The 22,691-nt window shown below is 42.9% G+C and overlaps 1 protein-coding gene across 9 annotated transcripts in view; it reads left to right on the forward strand.

Annotated features, from left to right (window-relative positions):
- osbpl10b (oxysterol binding protein-like 10b) overlaps positions 1-22,302 on the forward strand; it is a 32,532-nt gene extending 10,230 nt beyond the window's left edge. For 3 of the 9 annotated variants that reach the window (XM_035530479.2, XM_035530481.2, XM_081696642.1), the window contains 8 exons: positions 844-1,063; positions 2,582-2,736; positions 11,695-11,844; positions 15,542-16,022; positions 17,866-18,052; positions 18,284-18,466; positions 19,663-19,816; positions 20,328-22,302. In XM_035530479.2, coding sequence (XP_035386372.1) covers positions 844-1,063; positions 2,582-2,736; positions 11,695-11,844; positions 15,542-16,022; positions 17,866-18,052; positions 18,284-18,466; positions 19,663-19,816; positions 20,328-20,375 — 1,578 coding nt within the window. In that variant the 3' untranslated portion in view covers positions 20,376-22,302. Of the gene's footprint in view, positions 1-843; positions 1,064-2,581; positions 2,737-11,694; positions 11,845-15,541; positions 16,023-17,865; positions 18,053-18,258; positions 18,467-19,551; positions 19,891-20,327 lie in introns of those variants that run through there. The other 6 variants (XM_081696639.1, XM_081696640.1, XM_035530480.2 and 3 more) reach the window with 6 other exon arrangements.
- Positions 22,303-22,691: the final 389 nt, after the last annotated feature.

Raw genomic sequence — 22,691 nt, forward strand, 5'->3', positions numbered from 1 at the left:
AAACGTGCAGAGATCATTACCCGGAGCTTGACGGATTGTAAAATAGATGCCAACTGCTACAGCCAGCTCTCACAACACTTACGCCAGCCACAGCTTGACTCTTCTCCTAGATCCCTCCCCTCTGCTGTGGCTCAGAGGGTCTATATGTTAATCAGGCAGTACATTACACGTCGCAGAGGGCACTGTGTTTTCATTTATAGCCATTTGTTGGGTTTAAGAGCCTGTCTCATGTGTAAATAAAGGGTGCTCCTGGTCTTGGGCTGAACCCGCTACTGTGGGAATAAAGCCACTGAAGTAATGCAGAAGATTAGTTTCACTCTGCTGGGATTATGTTTCTCAGTTTGTTTCACATCATCCTAGGCAGACAGGCTCTGTAATAAAAGCCCTCTGGATTAGAATAATGTGTTGCCCTTTTCCTGTAGTATACGCAAACAATTATGGCACTTTACACAAAGTGTCTTCAGTGCTCAAGTAGAAGTTAAATGATTATACAATCCCTCAAAGCCATTGCGTATGAGTACAGTATAATAGCGCTCTCACAGCTTGCTGACCACATTTTGTTTTGCTTTTGAAATGATCATTTAGCTTCTCCATTTACTGTATTGTAATAGGGTCGTGTACCTACATACAAGGGTTAGTGCTCTCACTACTGGAACTAACGGAGACTTTTACTAATGAAAAGGTCTTGGTAAAAGTGACGCTAAATTAAATGTTCTTTGAAAAATCATTTTTGGCCAATTCACCTTAAAGAGCAAAGGATTATCTGAATAAGCTCCCAAAGATGGCTCTGTCCCAGAGGCTCTGTGGTTTCTCAGTTTCTCTTTGCTCCGCTGCCCTCTGCAGGTCATGTCTCGGGCGGAGGAGCAGCAGAAAAACCTGCAACAGTCCATCGAGTCGCTGCCAGGCGGAGGACCGCTATCCTCACTGGACCCAGACCTGCTGCTGCTCAAGGCCACGTCGATGGCTGCACTCAGCTGCCTGGGCGAGTGCCTGAGCATCCTCCAGCACAGTGTCAGCCAGGCAGCCCGCAGCGTCACCACCCGCACGCAGGGCCTGAACACAGGTGAGCTGGCCCTCTGCCCACTATCACTGCTGCAGCTGAGCTGGCCCTCTGCCCACTATCACTGCTGCAGGTGAGCTGGCCCTCTGCCCACTATCACTGCTTCAGGGGAGCTGGCCCTCTGCCCACTATCACTGCTGCAGGTGAGCTGGCCCTCTGCCCACTATCACTGCTGCAGGTGAGCTGGCCCTCTGCCCACTATCACTGCTGCAGGTGAGCTGGCCCTCTGCCCACTATCACTGCTGCAGGTGAGCTGGCCCTCTGCCCACTATCACTGCTGCAGGTGAGCTGGCCCTCTGCCCACTATCACTGCTGCAGGTGAGCTGGCCCTCTGCCCACTATCACTGCTGCAGGGGAGCTGGCCCTCTGCCCACTATCACTGCTGCAGGGGAGCTGGCCCTCTGCCCACTATCACTGCTGCAGGGGAGCTGGCCCTCTGCCCACTATCACTGCTGCAGGTGAGCTGGCCCTCTGCCCACTATCACTGCTGCAGGTGAGCTGGCCCTCTGCCCACTATCACTGCTGCAGGTGAGCTGGCCCTCTGCCCACTATCACTGCTGCAGGTGAGCTGGCCCTCTGCCCACTATCACTGCTGCAGGGGAGCTGGCCCTCTGCCCACTATCACTGCTGCAGGGGAGCTGGCCCTCTGCCCACTATCACTGCTGCAGGGGAGCTGGCCCTCTGCCCACTATCACTGCTGCAGGGGAGCTGGCCCTCTGCCCACTATCACTGCTGCAGGTGAGCTGGCCCTCTGCCCACTATCACTGCTGCAGGGGAGCTGGCCCTCTGCCCACTATCACTGCTGCAGGGGAGCTGGCCCTCTGCCCACTATCACTGCTGCAGGTGAGCTGGCCCTCTGCCCACTATCACTGCTGCAGGTGAGCTGGCCCTCTGCCCACTATCACTGCTGCAGGTGAGCTGGCCCTCTGCCCACTATCACTGCTGCAGGTGAGCTGGCCCTCTGCCCACTATCACTGCTGCAGGTGAGCTGGCCCTCTGCCCACTATCACTGCTGCAGGTGAGCTGGCCCTCTGCCCACTATCACTGCTGCAGGTGAGCTGGCCCTCTGCCCACTATCACTGCTGCAGGTGAGCTGGCCCTCTGCCCACTATCACTGCTGCAGGTGAGCTGGCCCTCTGCCCACTATCACTGCTGCAGGTGAGCTGGCCCTCTGCCCACTATCACTGCTGCAGGTGAGCTGGCCCTCAGCTGTCTGTGACTGTCTATTGCCATGCTGACTATACACAGTCAGAGATGCTGTGGCCTGCATTTAATGAGTCCAAGCTGTCATCTATGTGAAAATGATTGTACTTTATTTTGACAAGCATACTGGCAAGAAGTGCATTAGATTGGAAATGGTTTCTAATTGGTTGATAATGGAACTCCCTATGCATCACTCAAGGCTGAAATTAAGTTGTCCAACAGAGAGCATTCTGATTGCAAAATAAATAGTTGGAAAATGACTACAGAGTAGCAGTTTAGTTTGGCTGTAAATCATTGTAAATGGCATGTTTGTGTAAGCCTGTGTAGAGAACATGGCTGGCTGGCCAGGGCCCAAACCTGCTTCAGAGGAGCCAGTGAAGAATGGAGGACTGACAGGCTTGCCCACCTCGTCCAGCAACAAACCACCTGCATCCCCTGCACAGAGGAACAAAGAACTCCTTAAAAGCTCCCAGGTACACACAGACATACACACACACACACAGACACACACAGGATTCTGAATATAGGTGAGTAGAATCTGTCCAGCTCCAGTGGGTCAGCCTAAAAAGAAAAATCAGCCTATAATGGTATTCTTCAAAAACTGCCATGTACTCCTGCCAACTTTGCCTGGCACAGGAGGAGACAAAGCTCTAGTTGGACACATTTAGCAGGTGACTGAAGATCCCCATATTGCTCTCAGAGGTAGAATCAACGTGCCTCCTGCCTCTGGAGCTGGGCCACAGTCACCGCTGCTGTATGAGACTGGAACTGATGCTGAGCTGTTTTATGTGTGCCATTAAACATGCTCCCTGTGTTCATCTGTGCTGGGGAAGCTTTTAATGTAATGGCGCACATCAAGTATTTCCCCAGACATATATAGAGGATGAGGTTAAGGTGAAGTTTTCCATTTTTACAAGAAACGCATGTATAATGTAATAATTTCTAGTTTTATTGGAATGGGAAATGTGACGATATTTTAGGCAGCATATTACCCACTCATACATTAGTCAATGAAAGTAGCATGAGACTCTGAATCCTGTGGTCAAGCAGTCAAGTGACTAATTCAGCAGTGTCCTGGACGACACCAATAATTTTAAATTCACTATGTTAAAGGAAGTGGTAGAAATAGACAGTCAGTTTAGGCAGGTGCTCAGTGCAGCAGCCAGCCTAGTGATTTCTCTTCTATGAATGGGAAACTAGGAAATAATGGTATAAAACAATAGGTAGTCAAAGACAACACATATCACTTGTGGGTTAGGGAGGTTCTCTTTTTTATCACTGATGGCACCTTGCCAAAATAGCATGCTGAGGACAGAGAAACACAGGGGGGAGTGTGCCTGTTAGACTCTGTTTGACGGGAGCCCTTGCTTAGCTTGTGGACAGTGAATTGTAAGTAAGAGGCAATGTTATGATCTGATCACGTCCTCTTCCTGCACCACTGTGGACTGTAGTTGCTATACGTCTCTAGGTAGCTGCATGTATTTTCACCATGCGTGTCCTTAAACACTCCAGTCTATGTGTGGGTCTGTGTTTGTCTACAGGTAGAGGGCGAACAGCCCTCTTATTTAGTGTCAGCTCCTCACTGCACCAGGACCCAGAACTGTGCATGAGGAGTTCACCCTAATAGTGATTCTCCATTAAAGGTTCTTCCTAACCCTATGCTAGGTAGGATCTGAGTTTGGAAAAATGGTTTGCTGTTGAATGCATATCAGGATTGATTGTTTTCAGAGTAGTGAGCATTTTCCCATTGGATACAAACCTCAGTGGAGAGATATTAAGAAAGCAGTCTTCATGAAAGAATAATGATGGGTTAACAATGCTCCAAGCCTCTGAGTCCAATAAATGTAATTTGGGTCTATATACACTGCCTGGCCAAAAAAAAAGGTCACACACTCTAATGTTTCGTTGGTCTGCCTTTAGCTTTGATTACGGCACGCATTCCCTGTGGCATCATTTCCACAAGCTTCTGCAATGTCACAACATTTATTTCTGTCCATAGTTGCATTAATTTCCCCCCCAAGATCTTGTATTGATGATGGGAGATTTGGACCACTGTGCAAAAAGTCTTCTTCAGCACATCCCAAAGATTCTCAATGGGTTTCAGGTCTGGACTCTGTGGTGGCCAATCCATGTGTGAAAATTATGTCTCATGCTCCCTGAACCACTCTTTCACAATTTGAGCCCGATGAATCCTGGCATTGTCATCTTGGAATGTGCCCATGCCATCAGGGAAGAAAAAATCCATTGATGGAATAAGCTGGTCATTCAGTATATTCAGGTAGTCAGCTGACCTCATTCTTTGGGCACATGTTGCTGAACCTAGACCTGACCAACTGCAGCAACCCCAGATCATAGATCTGCCCCCACAGGCTTGTACGGTAGGCACTAGGCATGATGGGCCCATCAGGGTAAGAAGAGAGGCGTCTGAAGTGATGCACCCATCACTCTGGAACAGGGTAAATCTGGACTCATCAGACCACATGACCTTCTTCCATTGCTCCAGAGTCCAATCTTTATGCTCCCTAGCAAATTGAAGCCGTTTTTGCTGGTTAGCCTCACTGACAAGTGGTTTTCTTAAGGCTACACAGCTGTTTAGCCCCAATCCCTTGAGTTTCCTTTGCATTGTGCGTGTGGAAATTCTCTTACTTTCACTATTAATCATATCCCTGAGTTCTACTGTTTTTCTACAATTTGATTTCACCACACATTTAAGTGACTGCCAAACACGATCATTCAAGATTTTTTTCTGACCATATTCCTTCCTCGAAGATGTTTCCCCACCATCCTTCCACTTTTTAATAATGTGTTGGACAGTTCTTAACCTGATTTTAATAGTTTCAGCAATCTCCTTAGATGTTTTCTCTGCTTGATGCATGCCAATAATTTGACCCTTCTGAAACAGATTAACATCTTCTCCATGACCACAGGATGTGTCTTTCGACATTGTTGTTTAACAAATGAGAAGCTACTCTCTGCATCGGTTAGGGTTAAATAACTTGTTGCCAGCTGAAACATAATCACCCATGCAGTAATTATCCAATGGGAAGCTCTTACCTATTTGCTTAGCTAAATCCAGGCAGTGTATATCAGGCATTTGAAAGGGAGACTGGAACTCGTTCATTTGTTCCTTGTCTCCTCATGTACATTAGCATCTCAAAGTCATAATACTGACCTTATGTTAGTCTTACATAGTGAAATTGGATTCATACACTGTGAGGGTGCAGTTCTGTGAATAAAATGAGAGCCTGAATGTGTTTAAAAAAATTGCTGCAGTTGAGTGTGGCTTGATTACAAGGTCTAGTGAGCATAACAAGGTCTTGGTCTCTCTGGTGTGCCGTTATTGAGGGAAATGGATTTAGAGAGTGTGTAAATCTGTCTGGACTCTGTGAAAGACAATGGTGAGCATATAAATAAAGTTCAAGGGAATCTGTAATGTTGAAATTATAAATATTTAATAACACTTTCATTCAAAATTGACTGAAAAAGCCTGTTAGTTGTATTTGCTAATTACGTTTGAAAAATGTAAAAACAAAAACAAGAGAGAGAGAGATAGAGAGAGAACAGGAAAATGGGGTTTAAAAAACATTTTTTTAGTTTTTACTGTGTTTATACACAGCATTTTTTTAAACCAAGGCGGCGCTCCTCCTGTGTGCATGTAATTTATTACCATACAGCAGATGGCGATAGAGTTAATATAAATATATAATATAAATAATCACTTAAATCACAGATAACCGGTTTTACTGGTGGTGGATCAGGTTTGTTATCATAAACTGAAAGCTGTGTTGAAAGTGTGAATTGGTACTGTACTGTAAAACACACTGTCACCAAAGCTGTGGAAGCTTTAAAAATGCATTATTTAAAACCGAAGCCTTTGACTTGGTCATTTCGTACGCGTTATGGATTTTATCGTGACAAGATTGTAATCAAGTATTTACATTACCTTGTGAAATGCAATTCTGGTTAGCCAAATTGAAACCCAATTGTTATTTAAAATATGAAAATTTCTCATACTACCTGACAAACACTAGCGATGCTCCTATTTCATGTTGTGCTATAGGTAAATATTGATAGCAGCTTCTAAATCGCTTTTTTTACGCCAATGTTTGCAATCTCAAGGGTGTTGAGGTTGTTGCATTTAAATATGTAATCCTGATCATCAAGACATATTAAACGACAATGTCTCAAATACAAGAGCAGTAATGACATATCAGCTGCAAAGAATCGCTTGCCGATCTTTTCGAGGGAGTGCACACAGGGGAACTTAACCCTGCCGGGCCGTCTCATGGGTCGTCTGGAGCTTGACAGAGCGACGAACTTCATTGTACGTTCCCCTATTACTGGTGCTGCGGCTCGTTCTTCATCGTCTCTCGTTTTTTCAACTTTCCTTTTGCTTTGTTCCCAGACAAGGCTACTGGGCCCATCTGGGCTTCCTTTTGTCCATTCAGCAACACTCGATCGAGAGAGAGAGATGTCCGCACTAAATGTGACACTCCACTAATGCCACTGTTTTATCCATTTAATCAAAAAAGCACAATTCAGCCCAGTAGGAAAAGTCAAACACACAAATGTCAAACTCGCAGTGCATATTCAGACTGAAACAGTATATGCAATGTTAAATGTGTAAAATGGAACAGTGCAGCAGCACATATGTTTTTCTATATAGAAAATAGTGAGTGAAAGAGTAGACCACTTCCAAGCTCTATCCCACTTACACACATCTAGGAGCCCCTAAGGAGAGGAGTCATGTGCTGGCCAGCCTACTCCAGATTAGGTTAGAGATAGTCACATGATGATACAGCAACAGCAAGTACACAAAAGGCAGCACCCAAACGCATGACAGCCTCATACAGAGGGGCAAACACACCTTACATGACTGCTATCCCTCAGAACTGGAATTTTTGTTTTCCTAGGCAAACTGTTAAAATAATTGCTTTGAACAGGAAGTTTGATTATTCCGTATTACAAATACACTATATGGACAAACGTATTGGGACACATACCCATTACACATATAGGAGCTTTTATGACAACCAATTCTAAATCCATAGGCATTATTGTGGAGTTGGTTCCCCCTTTGCAGGTATAACAGCTTCCACTGTTCTGTGAGGGCTTTCTATAAGATTTTGGATTTTGTCTGTGGGAATTTTGGCCCATTAATCCACAAGAGCATTTGTGAGGTCAGACACTGATGTTGGCTCACAATCTTCATTGTTTCATCCCAAAGGTGTTTGATGGGGTTGAGGACAGGGCTCTGTGCAGGAGAGTCAAATTCTTTTACACAAACTCATACAATCATGCCTTTATGGAACTTGCTTTTTGCACAGTACTGATGGAACATAAAAGGGCCTCCCCAACTGTTCCCACAAAGTTGGAAGCATACAACTGTCCCAAATGTCTTGCTATGCTAAATTATTAAGATTTCCCTTCACTGGGACTAAGGGGCATAGGCCAACCCTTATAAAACAACCCTATAGCATTATCCCTACTCCACCAAACCTTACAGTTGGCACAATACAGTTCTCCTGGCATTCACCAAACCCAGACTCCTCCATCAGACTGCCAGATAGAGAAGTGTGATTTGTCACTCCATAGAACATGTTTCCACTTCTCCAGAGAGCAGTGGCATGCTTTACACCATCCGACACTTGGCACTGTGCTTGGTGATGCAAGGCTTGCGTGTAGCTGCTCAACTATGAAAGCCCATGCCATGAAGCTCCTGGTACACAGTTTTTGAGCTGATGTTAATGCCAGGGGAGGTTTGGAACTCTACATTTATTGAGTCAGCAGAGCAATGGCGACCTTTACACAATATGCACCTCAGCACTCTGTGACCGTGCTCTGTAACATTAACTTTACATAGTTTCAACTTCGTGGCTGAGTTTCTGTGGTTACTAAATGCTTCAACTTTTTAATAATAATACCACTCATAGTTGATCATGGAATATCTAGAAGGGAAGAAATTTCACAAACTAACACGTTATAGTGATGGCATCCTATTACAGCACCACCATGCCCAAAGACAAAATCAAAACAAAATAAAAAAATGTTAACATCCATACAGAAGGAAAGTGCACATCATAACACAAAATGAAAAAAGTCATTATGAGCCTTGATTTGAGTAAGAGGCTGTATGTGAAAGTAGGTGAGCTAGTTTGTGCTGCTGCTGAGACAAAGACTGATGGAAAAAAGCCTGGTCGGAGATTTTTACTGAGCGTGCTTGGAATGTTGACTAATAAAAACAGCAATCATGTCAGGGACAAAGAAGCAGCAACCACTCACATTATCATCTATTCAAGTCCTTATGTCAGTGTGACATCAACTACATGTTCTTACATTATGACATCAGTCCCAAGTGCTTAAATCATCATGACACCCTCTCTTACAGGTCACTACTATGTGGCCTGTCAAGCTGTGGCACTGTAGTTATTAAAGAAAGATGTGCCTGTGTGAAAGAATGTTAATATGGTTATGAAGAGCTAAATGATTATAATGAATAAATAAATCTAATGCCCACTAATTCCTCACAGGAATGGTAGATTGAGGATATACAAAGGTGGTGTTCTCTGGGTCTATTAGATGACTAGAAAAATGTGTTTTTTTTAAATATAAATATATATATATATATATATATATATATAAATGTGTGTGTGTGTGTGTGTGTGTGTGTGTGTATAAGACAGAGAGATACTTGATGATTAAGATTATAATATAAGAATGTGTCATTGCTACCTATTTCTAGTTAACCATACTCTATTGTGTTGTGGGATGGGCCAGGTAGGAATATTACAGTATGCAGTGTGTAATGTGTTTATGTGCAGGTGTTGGGTGAAAGGGGCATTGAGAGAGGGAGTGAGTGTATCACTACACTACAGAGAGGGAGTGAGTGTATCACTACACTACAGAGAGGGAGTGAGTGTATCACTACACTACAGAGAGGGAGTGAGTGTATCACTACACTACAGAGAGGGAGTGAGTGTATCACTACACTACAGAGAGGGAGTGAGTGTATCACTACACTACAGAGATGGAGTGAGTGTATCACTACACTACAGAGAGGCAGTGAGTGTATCACTACACTACAGAGAGGGAGTGAGTGTATCACTACACTACAGAGATGGAGTGAGTGTATCACTACACTACAGAGAGGCAGTGAGTGTATCACTACACTACAGAGAGGGAGTGAGTGTATCACTACACTACAGAGAGGCAGTGAGTGTATCACTACACTACAGAGAGGCAGTGAGTGTATCACTACACTACAGAGATGGAGTGAGTGTATCACTACACTACAGAGAGGCAGTGAGTGTATCACTACACTACAGAGAGGCAGTGAGTGTATCACTACACTACAGAGAGGCAGTGAGTGTATCACTACACTACAGAGAGGGAGTGAGTGTATCACTACACTACAGAGAGGGAGTGAGTGTATCACTACACTACAGAGAGGCAGTGAGTGTATCACTACACTACAGAGAGGCAGTGAGTGTATCACTACACTACAGAGAGGCAGTGAGTGTATCACTACACTACAGAGAGGCAGTGAGTGTATCACTACACTACAGAGAGGGAGTGAGTGTATCACTACACTACAGAGAGGGAGTGAGTGTATGTAATCTCCTAGAAGTGGTGGCAGTCAACTCTCTTTTCTCTGTTTGCTGTCGGTCAGTCAGTGTGTGTCTCACTGGCTCTGCTAACACAGCTAAATACAGACTAGAACGTCCAGCTGGATTTGGAGCAAGCAGCCTGGGGCAGGTCTGCAGCAGCAGCAATGTCAGTGAGAGCTTGTGTGTGTGTGTGAGTGTGAGAGAGAGAGAGAGAGAGAGAGAATATGGGTGGGCAGAGTAGGAGGAGGCTGCACTTCCTCGGCTCATGGACAGCTGGGGGAAAGAGTGGTAGAGTTAGAGAGACAAGCAAGAGAAAGGAGGGAAGAAAGATAAAGAAGAGCTGTTTGGGGATGCATCTGTTTCACGGTGAAACAAATTTCCTGGAGCAGTTTTCTGAACAGGCCCAGACATGAGTGTAAGTGAGTCGATGAGCTGATTTTGGTGGGGCGCGATTGCTGTGTTTGGTGGGATAGCTGTTTTAAGGACTGGTGGAGCTTTGTTTGTTCGTGAAGGTTCCAAACTTGCACTGTGTCTTTCTGTTTAAGCAAAAATGCTGTTAGATTTTATTTCAATCTCTGTCATCTAGTCGTTCAATCATCTAAAACTGTGAAGTCATCAATTTTACTAAATGGCAAAAGTAAAATCTGCTGTGTATTGTTTTCTTTATTGTCAGCGCATTGCACCTCCTAAAGATCCCATGTGTGTATATTTTTTAAAAATTAGATTCATATTAAATCTTTCCAGACACATTTAGAAGTCAGCTCAACTATGGTCCAGTGGACTTTGATATAAAGTCCTTCCTGTGTTTGGTGCCTGACCTAGATGCTGCTTCTGCTTGTTTCTTAGTAAAATCAGATGCATGAGATTTATCATGCCATTTGATTGGAACTCTGCCTAAAAACATAAAAACCTTTCTGCGTTGCTGTATTGATTACCCCCTGGGAACAGACTCTGGCAGACATTTGGGGGTTGTGTAAATGCGAGAGCGCGCAGCAGCTAGAGAGAGACAGGGCTGGACAAAGCTGTACTTGGCCATATTCTTGAATAAAATATTCAATTAAAACACCACTCTTGCCCAGAGCACAAATTCAGGCCACCCCACAATTTCCAAAGTACCATCAATCTATGAGACAGAAAGGAAGATTGAGATATAAAAAAAGATATTAACATAAAACTGGTTACCTTTTCAGTATTGCCCCTTTAAGTCAGGCATTTGTGTGTTCCTTTACATTAAGCATTAGAAACAACATGGGGCTTTCATGAGTGACTGCCGCAGGGACCAAGCACATCTGGCCCAGTTCAGCTAAGAGATCTTACTGAACAGGCTCTGAGCTGAGTGCCACCTGGATGGCACCCCTCTCTTCTCCACTTATCATTCACTAAGAGACTAATGTGTAATGCTTAGCTACCAAGCAGAATAAAAGTGTACTGACATTTGATCGTGATGATTGTCATGATTCTATTGCCCTTAAAAGAAGTAGCATAGCTGGCTATTCACCATGTAGGGTCGTTGTTAATTGTCAACATATAGATTGTATGAATCTCTATAATTCAGAAAATGACATCATACATTTTTAAAAATGCCATTTTAATGGCATATCAATAGATTAATAAATAAAAATCACAAAATAAATAAATGCATTTTTGATTAAGGCATTTTAATTCTTTTTATTTTACTTTTAAGATAAAATGGCAGAAAAGACTAGCACAGTCCCAGAGTTTTGGCAAACAAGCAGGATGTGTCATTCTCAGTGTGTACCCAGTGTGTGTGTACTATATTGCTGGTGTTTAATGTGGAGTTAAGATGTGCCTGGTGTGTTTCAGCAGTGCTTTGGCACAGATGCAGTAGAGCCCAGTGAGGAGAGCACAGACACCGAGGACAATGAGGAGGAAGACCTTGGAGTGCTGGATGAACAGAGGAGCATCATCCTGCACCTGCTGTCCCAGCTCAAACTGGGCATGGACCTCACACGGGTACACATGCACACGTTAGATTTTACAAACTTAAGATTTCCTCAGACTGTCGTGATTATAAAAATATTAGATGATAGGCAATATAATTCACAAATTCAAGATGAACACATATCATTATTTTCTAATTGTAATTAAGATTTGTTAGCCCAATATTTCTTTGATGTCTCAGTCACTTTCTGAGTACAAAGGAGCGATGCATCTCACCAGCCTTGACAAAGGTAATGAAAGCCTATTGATTATGGAGCCCCTCTTACGGAACACCTCCAGAGAAAAGCTGATTGTTTTTTCTGCCTGGATATTTCCTGCAAGGCTTGACTTGGGTTAAAAGCATTCAGCAGGGATCAATGCAGGCATCAGGCAGGCAGAGATGAGTAAAGATAATGATGTGTGTTAGAGAGTGGGAAGCCTAGAGGTGCGAACAGGACATTGATTAGGTAGAGGCCAGTGCAGACGTCTCGCACACACAATCACAGGCTTATTAATACATCTTGGTGGAGGATGGTTCCTCATTGATCAGTGGGGAAGTGCACATGTGATTGGATCAGTGTGTTGGGTTGTGTATATGTGTATGTGTAATTGAGAGAGGTGTGCGAATATTTTTTTTCTTTATGTATTTTATATATATATATATATATATATATATATATATATATGGTTTATATTTCTCGTCAGCTATTTTAGCTCTGTAGGTAGGAGAGGCATTTTGTGCTGTATGTCGTATTGTGCACTGGGAATGAAGTAGATCTGTAGATCTCACCCACCTATAAAATCTCTCCCTTACCTCTACCCAAGGGTCTCTAGCATCTAGCTAATCTCTGCTGTTATACTATGTAGTTTGCTGTTTACTGACTCATCTTTGCCAAATTTGTAGGTAGAAACAAATAGTCAATACTCTAGGGGTTTTAGTTTTGTGGACACAGAAAAAAGACTGCAGCACAGAAATGTTGTTTACCATTTTCATGACTGGTGACAAAGGCACTAATCTGGCACAATTAAAGGACCCATATACTACAGTTTTCTTTTTGTTTATATTTTTCCTTGATGTCCACTTAGAACATTTGCGCAGCCTTATGTTCCAAAAGTCATAATTCACTTTTACACAACTATCCCTTAGAATTAAATACGCTGTTTGTGTTATTGTGCCTTTAAGACTGATATAAGATAAAAAAAACTCTGTTCTGATTGCCCATCCTGTTTTATGCCTCATTCCAAAAATACTCAGAGCTGAAACATGCCTGAAAACAACAAAGTGGGCAGGGCTACACTGCTGTATGCTGAATAGGCAGAGATATGTAAATTAGTTTCTTTTCGTGACAGCAGAATCAGGCAGATTTTAAAACAGGCTGTTTTTGCAGCAGAGATTCAATATATGGACTCAGGGAATAAATGTGTTTTGAAACTTTAACAATATTTACATGTATATACTTACACACACACACACACACACACACACACATACATACATACACATACACACATATATACATACATATATATGTGTGTGTATATATATATATATATATATATATATATATATATATATATATATATATATATATATATATATATATGTGTGTGTGTGTGTGTATATATATATGTGTGTGTGTGTATATATATATATATATATATATATATATATATATATATATATATATATATATATATATATATATATAAAATGTTAAAATAGTTGCTTGAATAAGGCAAGTGCAGTGAGCAGTGCACTGATGAATTAAGAGTGTAGCCAATCAGAATTCAGTGTGCTTGTGTTTTCTTTGCTTGATAAGGTAGACTCTGGGTTCCTAAGTTACTACTTGCTTGGCTTAGTCAGTTTCATTCTTGTCTTGTGTGATAATTACTAACTGGTCAGTACAGCTTCAGTTTCAGGTTAGCCAGAGGTGTGAATTGTAGAAGCAGGACTAGCACTGAAATTAAGAGTGTAGCCACCATGCATTTGTAACAGATGAAGTAAGAAGGGCCAAACAGACTTAGGGGACACGAGATTCCTGCATGCTAGGAAACAGCGGCTACTCTGGACACAAAAGTTATCGCTTGATGCGGGGAGGAGACATCAAAAGCGATGTGTAAGAAAACATAACTGTGGTAAGAAGGCAGGAGTCCAGGCTAGGATAAAAGCTAACCCTAGACGAGGAGCTCTACCATCCATCCTACTCTCCAATGTCTGCTCCCTGGACAAGCTAGACTACATCCAACCCAACATGAGTTGAGAGAGTACTGTGCTTTTGTTTTAACAGAAACGTGGCTCAGTGAAAGAATTCCTGACACTGCCATCCAGTTGGATGGGCTTGCTTCATTTCTTGCTGACAGAAACACAGCTATGTCCGGCAAGACTTGAGGAGGGGGCCTGTGTGTCCACATCAACACAGAATGGTGCAAGAACTCTGTACTCGTCTCCAAGCATCCAAGCACTGCTCACCACTGTTGGAGTCAGCAGGAGCCATCCATGGTCTTCAGGATTGTTTTCAGTGCACTGCCTGTGGTACATCAAGGGCCAATCAGTGATGCAAAGTGCACACATGCTCAGAATGTGAGATTGTATGGACACTTCCAGGACTCACACAATGTAATGCCAAGAAAGACCACCCATCTTCCCAGCGATCAGGTGCTGTGTCTGACTGTGGCTGATGTAAGGAAAACTGCACACTTAACCCTCAGAAGGCTGCTGGACCAGACAGCTTTCCTGGCCGAATGTTCAGAAGATGTGCAGACCAGATGGTGAATATTCTCATGGACATTTTTAACATGTGTCTGAGCAGTCCCATTTGCTCTGTGTTGAAGTCTTCAGTCTTCTGCCTCGGAGACTACCATCCCGTCGCATTCACACCCATCATCATGAAGTGCTTCAAGAGACTTGTCATGAGACACATCAAGACATAGCTACCCCCCCCCCCCCCCCCCCGCCCCATGGGACCCTATACAGTTCGCATATCATCCCAACCGTTCCACAGATGATGCAATTGCCACCACCTTTTATCTGGCCCTTACCCACCTGGACAAAAAGGACACATACATTAGAATGCTGTTCATATACTTCAGCTCAGCATTCAACACCACTATTCCTCACCATCTGATTGAAAAGCAGAGACTGCTGGGCCTGAACACCTCCCCCTGCAACTGGATCCCAGACTTTCTGACCATATTTTAATACTGTGTTATCACACACATTTTTTTCTGTTGTTTGTTGGCACAGATGATGTGCAAAAATGTTTCTTTGTGATCATGTGTGCCTTTCAGAGGCAGATACATTCACAATACAGACATATATAGATCACTTGGAATTATGAATCGGAATTGAACAATGTGGTTTGTAATGTGAATCTGGCCAGAAATGCCTCGATTGCCGTGCTTCTGGATGTGCGTGTTGGCTCCGTGCAGTGTGTCGGTGGAAAGTGTTTAAAGTTCTAGTATAGATGCAGTTAATGTGCTCGTGTGTTAGTGGCTCATGCCACTATGCAGTCATGAAATTAGAACTGATGTAATGTCAGAATAGAGCATATCTACAAAAAATAAACACCCTCACTGGCATTAAACAGACACTGTGTAACTAACACCAGGTTATTCAACTGTATCCAGTGTGCCCTATTTTCTATGTAGTCTACCTTTGTAGAGGTTGTGTATGATTTTCAATGGATGAGACAGCTGAAGTAAATTTAGGCCTGTCTCCTCCCTCTCCCAGGTGGTGCTGCCCACGTTTATCCTGGAGAAGCGCTCTCTGCTGGAGATGTATGCTAACTTCATGGCCCATCCAGATCTGTTCCTCGTCATCACGACAGGCGCCTCGGCAGAGGAGCGCATGGTGCGCTTTGTAGAGTACTACCTGACGGCCTTCTACGAGGGCCGAAAGGGAGCTGTTGCCAAGAAGCCCTACAATCCCATCTTAGGGGAGAGCTTCCTCTGCAGCTGGGATGTGCCTCGTGAGAGGGTGCGACCCCTCAGGACCACTGGCTCCAGTTCAGCCCCCCTGGCCCCTCCCCCTGCCTCAGCCAATTCCAGCGAGCGCTACCGGCTGCGCTTTGTGGCAGAGCAGGTCTCACACCACCCACCTGTCTCGGCTTTCTACTGCGAATGCAAGGAGCGCAGGATGTGTGTCAATGCCCACGTTTGGACCAAAAGCAAGTTCATGGGCATGTCTGTAGGCGTGTCGATGGTTGGGGAGGGTGAGCTGGATTTTAATCACCCACTCATAAATCTGACGTGAAATGAAAAACATATTTTAACAACTATGAGATCAGAGCCCAACTGAGCACTTAAACTATTGATTCGGAGGAATGCAGAATTCAGTTGCACAAGTGGTTAAGTACCATTATATCTCTGCAGCACCATAGCTGTTCTAAATGTGGTCCTTTAAGAAGTCCACAGCTTGGCCCTTGAGTTGTGTGCTCTCTGAAGCACTGCTTCCTCTGAACATTTTAGTCATGTGCCTAAAGAACATTCTGTTTTCAGATCAGCTGACCCTGAATGGATGGGCCTCTCCTCAGGGATCGGAGTAGCTGCTGCCCAGGCTGCACATCTGCGTACACACACACAAACACAGTGCTGCAGCACTAAGGCCTCTCTTCTGTCATGTTTCTTACGCTAGCAGGCTTGCAGGTGCTCGGTGAAGTGGATGATGCAGAGGAAGCTGCGTTGGCATGCTTCACTGTAATTAGGGTGGCATTAATTACTCATAGGTGGATCACACTAACCTTCCTGAAATACCTCATGATAGGCTAATGAAAAGGAGAGGGAACTGATAGGGATTTCTAAACACTTCATAATGGTTCTGTCCAGTGTGCCCATAACACAGCACAGAGCAGTAGCAGAGAAGTAGTAATGTGCATCATCCTGCCTTTGTTCCTTTTACATGCTGTTTAACGATGGCTGTTATCTAATGGGATGAAAGCTTACAGACCCAGTAGTCCCACTTGCTGTAGTTCTTCAAGGCATTTGCATTGCAATGGTGCCACTGGCACTGATAGTTTTGGCATGGTTTCCTGGAGTTTGATGTTTGGATAAATTTTACCCTAGTGAGCGTGGTGTTAGTGTTACTCCTCAGCAATGCAGTGTAGTGAGCTGATGTGAGGCGTAGAATAGCCAGCTGTGGCTTCCCTCTGGTTCTCAGCATGGATGACCACATTGAATATCTTAATGTCGCGACAAATACCATGCATTGTGTGTAACAAACCTCTCAAAGGAGTGGATCAGTGATTAATTTAGGTCCTTACACTTTCATGTCCCGAAACAAGGGCAGTTTTATAACTCTAATGTGCTTGCACACACACACACACACACACACACACACACACATAGCACAGCCTTTGATAATTCTCTTGAATTCTCCACTTCACATAGAGAAGTGCTGACCTTAGCATTGATGGTTGTACGGTTGTGCTTGAAGGTCTATGTAGCAGGCTGGTGGCCGCTGGAGTCCCTGGAACCCCCTGAGTCCTCCAGAACAGAGGCACAGGGGGAGGGAGCTGTGCTCTAGCCCACTCCCATGCTCCCTTCCTGGGGAAACAGATGCACTGCTGTGAAACTTGGCCCAATGCCCCACAGCAGGTTCTGCCAGAGGACAGCTGTCCATTCAGTAAACGGGCATGAGGCCCAGGCCAATGTGGATGGACACAGCTGCCTACAGGCCTCCTGGAGTCTGCTGCCAGCACTCTGCACATGGACCTCATTACTGCACTTCACAAAGAGCTTCAGCCATACAGACCTAGTCTCAGAGACACATTACTGTACTTGTAGTAAGCAATTCTGCATCAAAACCCTCCACCTAGAAAATAACTGGACAAAACAGAAGAGATAAAAACACAGCAATATTAATTATGAAACCTATTGTAATGGCTAGAAATAGTGTAGCATAACTGATTTAAGGATCAAATTTGAAAGCTTTTTTGTGAAATGCATGGGGAAGAAGCAGAAGTAACCTTCCCACAAGCAGATGTGTATGCAAGACTTATAAGATGAAACAGCTTGTTGAAATGAAGAAGAGTGAACGTGTTGTGTGCACGTGTCTAGGGGTGTTGCACCTGTTGGAGCATGACGAGCAGTATGTGTTCACGCTGCCCTGCGCCTATGCCCGCTCCATCCTCACCGTGCCTTGGGTGGAGTTGGGGGGAAAGGTCTCCATCTGCTGTGCCAAGAGTGGATACTCAGCCATAGTCACCTTCCATACCAAACCATTCTATGGAGGAAAAGTGCACAGGTGAGCATGTTGGCATGACACAGAGGGTAATGAAACTTCATTAGTTAAATCTAAACAGGCTTCAATCATGAGTACTGGGTAAGTAGGTGACAGTATCCTACAGAAAAAATATTACACAAAGGTAACGGTGAACAGCAGTGCATGGTGAACATGTCAGTTGCGGTGTACTAAAAACTTTCTGTATGTTTCTTGCCTGCATACATTAGAATTTCACACTGTTACCTCTGACAGAGTGACAGCCGAGGTGAAGCACAACTCCACCAGCACCATAGTGTGTAAGGCCCAGGGGGAGTGGAACGGCACCCTGGAGTTTACCTACAGCAGTGGAGAAACCAAAGTAATTGACACATCTAAACTGCCTGTCATTATGAAGAGGATTCGCCCACTGGAAAAACAGGGCCAGTATGAATCGAGGTAAGCAGTTGCTGATTTGTTTGAGATCACCACTACAAGTAATAATAATAATAATAATAATAATAACAGAAAATGATAAATTAACAAACATTAAATAATTAAATTCAGTTAATAAAACATGAATGAAATGAACTGTTACAAATCTAAAATAAAAAATGTAAAAATTTAAACAAAAAAGTTCAACAAACTACAATACAATTGTTTAAATGAGTGCAGATATTAACTCTGTAAATTTCAACCTAGCCAACCATTTGCATTTTTACTGAATATAGACATAGTATGCTTTTATTTTCTTTTGAGAGCGATGTGTGCTGGACAGAGGCGCATAATAAAAGGATGAAGCTATGCCTGGGCCATGTGGAATTAATTTGATGCTGCAATTATTTTAACCTGAAATGTAACATTCAACATATCTGATTGAAACTTGCATCATATATTATCATTTTAAGAATCTAAAGCTTGTAGTATATTTTCTTACAACAATAACATTTATAAAAACATTCAATCTATTGATAAATTCGCTCTATTGCCAGTCCTAAAAGAAGGAAAGCAGGAGAGGGGGAGGGATAGGAGCTAACTGGGGACCACGGTGCTTCAGCAGAGCATGTACGAGCGTGCACGAGCATGTAGGAGCATTTTTAGCTATGAACTCCTTTCTCCTCTCCAGCTCCAGTGGCTCTCACACCGTCTGTCAAAACACATGCTTAATAACACTAACTTCTGTCTTTGTAGAGAGAGACGGCCCCGTGGCCAGGCAAACAGGGCCCATCAGAGGACTATAACACAATCAGGCTAGCATTAGCATGGCAGCCTAATGCAATCAAAAGATGATACCAGTGGTTTGTACTGTATGATAGTGGTTCAGAGAAGTCTGGTTTCCTTTGCCCCCATATGGTCCATCCCAGCACAGAGACACAAGCAGCACTGAAGAGCTTATAATGCACACAGCTGTTCTTCAGTAATGTGGTATCAGATTTTGACACTTTATATGCAGATTAAAAGCATTATATGTGCCATCTCTGACTAATAATTAGTGAGCATTCTTGTTGTGTTCTTTTATGAATGAGGGCAATTTCTTTTTACAGATAATGCATTATTTTGAATCTAGCTAAAAAAAAAAAATGCATCAATGGGAGACTCTCTTCCTCTCACTGTGTGCGAGTGACCTCAATGTGTCCCACCGTGGTGGCTGACAGGCGGCTGTGGCAGCACGTGACGCAGGCTCTGAAGGAGGGAGACATCGATGGTGCCACAGAGCACAAGCATGAGCTCGAAGACAGACAGCGCAGCGAAGAGAAGCAAAGGGCTGCCAGCAGGTCCCCCTGGAAGCCCAAGCATTTTATCAAAGAGGTAGAGACATCATGGTGCCAATCGAAAACACTTTCATAACATCCTCCCTCCTGAATGCAGGCTGATACCAAAAGGTAATTAATAGATTAAGGTAAAATGGTAGCAGTTCCGTCAAGATTTCTTTTACCTACTTAGGGCCAAATTCCAAGACCCAGATTAAGTCTAGACTAAAAGCCAGTAGTGATTCATTGTTGGCACTTCAATTTAGACCAAGCCAAAGCTTAATCAATGTCTGGAAAACGAGCTCCTATTTTGTTTCCAGAGAAATAATGGCCACGAGGTGAGGGAACCAGCAATTAAAGGAGCTGTATAATATGTCCGTCCATCAAAAGAACATTTGCTCAGCTATTATTTGGACAGTACACCTCTCACATCAGAACAGACTCCAGGATTTCCCCTGCTGGCAAACTGTGCTTAGTAAATTCCAATCTTATCTTTTGTTTAAGTGCACAGAATAAATTAGCTTTATAGAATATTAATAATTCATAACTCTGTGTGTGTGTGTGTGCAGGGGGAAGGCTGGGTGTACCACAACCCTCTTTGGAAGACTAACTGTTGAGGAAAGGGAACTGTAAGATAGCTGTCCACCACAGGGCTCGGGACACAGCTGGCCAGGGCCACACAGCAAGCATACTCGGTAGCCAATAAAACAAGTGGAGCCAGACTGCAAAGGAGCAGGACAGAGGCTAACCATTTCCCAGACATCCACCAGAACAAAAGGTGCCAAAAGAAAAAACAACAAAAAACAACTAGAGTGAAATAACCCAGCCCAGCAGCTACCCGAAGACCTGCCATCCTGGGGCAGGCACTCTCAAGGATAAACCTCTTCCTATCTGGGTATTTGCAGGATTCAGAGGTGGAAGCCAGATATTACATTGGGAAACCACTTTGCATTCCAGTTTGTTATATGAACTGAAGTTTTGTTGTCCACTTCTGTTTCCTGACAGATCAGGGTTTTTTTTTTCCCTTAAGGATTGTAGCACCGGGGACTTTCAATCAAATAAATGTTCTGTAAAAGTAATCACTACACTGAGAGGCTTTGGAAGGAACCACTCCTAATCAGCCACTTTAAGCAGAAACATTGAAATGGAGCATTTGCACCAAAGTGAGGCATAATGCCACTGGTCTACACAACAAGACAGAGGAATGAGAATGTGGACTCATTTGAAGACATGGAGCACTGCACTAATGTCTGCCACTTGTGCTTCTGAAAGTGTATGCTTAAGTTGTTTTTATTATTATTATTATTATTATTATACAACCAGATAATCTTAGCTCTTAAAGTAACTGCACATAAAATTCTGCCATTCCTTGAAAGAGACTTAATAAAGAGTAATATTTGATTCCTTAGTTAGGCAAAAGCTCAGAAATATTAATATAGAAATTAAAAAAAATGATTTTCATGTTTGTTTACTTGGCAGCTACACATTTCATTGTGGTGTATTATTTGGTAAACTGATAAGACACTCCTCTACTTTTGCTTAGATTTTCCAAAATGTCAACATAGACCACAGGTGACATTTTTTTGGGTTTACCCAACTTTCTGCTGCTGACATTAGATTTATTAACAAAATCTATGAAATCTTAGAGACTGAACCCAAGTGTCTATGTTAAGGACAGAATCTTACAACTGCTCATGTTCTCGTCACAGATTGTAAACTGAACCAGGGAATTAACCAACAATCATTTTGAGAGTTTAGGAAGGTATGAGAGGACCTCATGTGATTGAAGAAGCACTTTAGCAAGTTTTCAAGGTGAGGACAGCAGAAGGGTAGGCCACAAACTATTTTTATTTTTTTGTTTTTTTACTTTGGACCTACCAGACTGTCCACACAGCTCTTTGTACATGTATCAGGTATTCAGTGTTCCTAGAGGGTTGTTCAGGCTTTTTGGGAGCTAGTTTGTGGGTCTTAAGGACTGGATTGAGAAACCCTACTGTATGAAGAGTAGTCAAGGAGCAGGGTTCAGAAGGCTATTGCATGGTCCATGCTTGGGTAAGAAGGTATGTATAGTGTCATGATGTATCCATAGAGCTTAGACCAAACACTCTGTCTACCAATCAAGAAACTATGCAACACAGTAACATCACTGTATGAAAACAAGAAGCTAATTGTTCTGTGGTGAATGTGTTGTGAAACCTTGAAAGTGTAGAAACCTTAAATATGCTTCTATATTTTTTTTAGCCACATCCAAGCTACCTGATAAATATAGGGACATTTAACACTAATCACCTGAAAATAGAACATATCAATTTGAAATGTGAATGTTGGACTGTTCTGGATTAGCAGTTTACTCCATTTAGTTTTTTTTATTTACAACAATAAACACGTTTGTGGTTTCTACAAGTATGTAAAATCTCATGCAGGACTTCTGAATTAACCTTAAGAAATGTTATACAATAGTTGATAAATGTCAGTTTGTTTAGTGTTTGCAAATGATAATAGCTTAGTTTATTCAAGTAAAAATGAGTTTAAGAAAAAAAAAAATTAAAAACTCACTCATTTAGAAATTATTTAAAAGACACTGAGGCAGGGAGCAAACACTAACCTTAGAATTGTAAAACTGATCATAAATGTAGTGAAAGCAAATTAAGTGTCTAGCTCCAGATTACTTAAGGATCAATGTAATGCTGCCCACTAAAGGACACTTGGTTACTTAGCCTGCAGCAATCATTTATGGAAGAAAAATCTAAATTTGTATACTGATTAAAAATTTTGTGAAAAGATTGGAAGAAGCTTGGTAGGTACAGCAAGTACACGGTTCCATTTAAATGTCAAATTTGTAATTCAGTCCATGAATTTGCACTTTGCCTTCTTCAGTGCTTAAACTGTCTGTGCACTCCTGTTCACTCCTTTTTCGGTTCCAACAGTAGCAA

The sequence above is a fragment of the Electrophorus electricus genome, chromosome 14 (assembly GCF_041902795.1).
Source record: "Electrophorus electricus isolate QZ-2024a chromosome 14, ASM4190279v1, whole genome shotgun sequence".
Lineage (NCBI taxonomy): Eukaryota > Metazoa > Chordata > Actinopteri > Gymnotiformes > Gymnotidae > Electrophorus > Electrophorus electricus.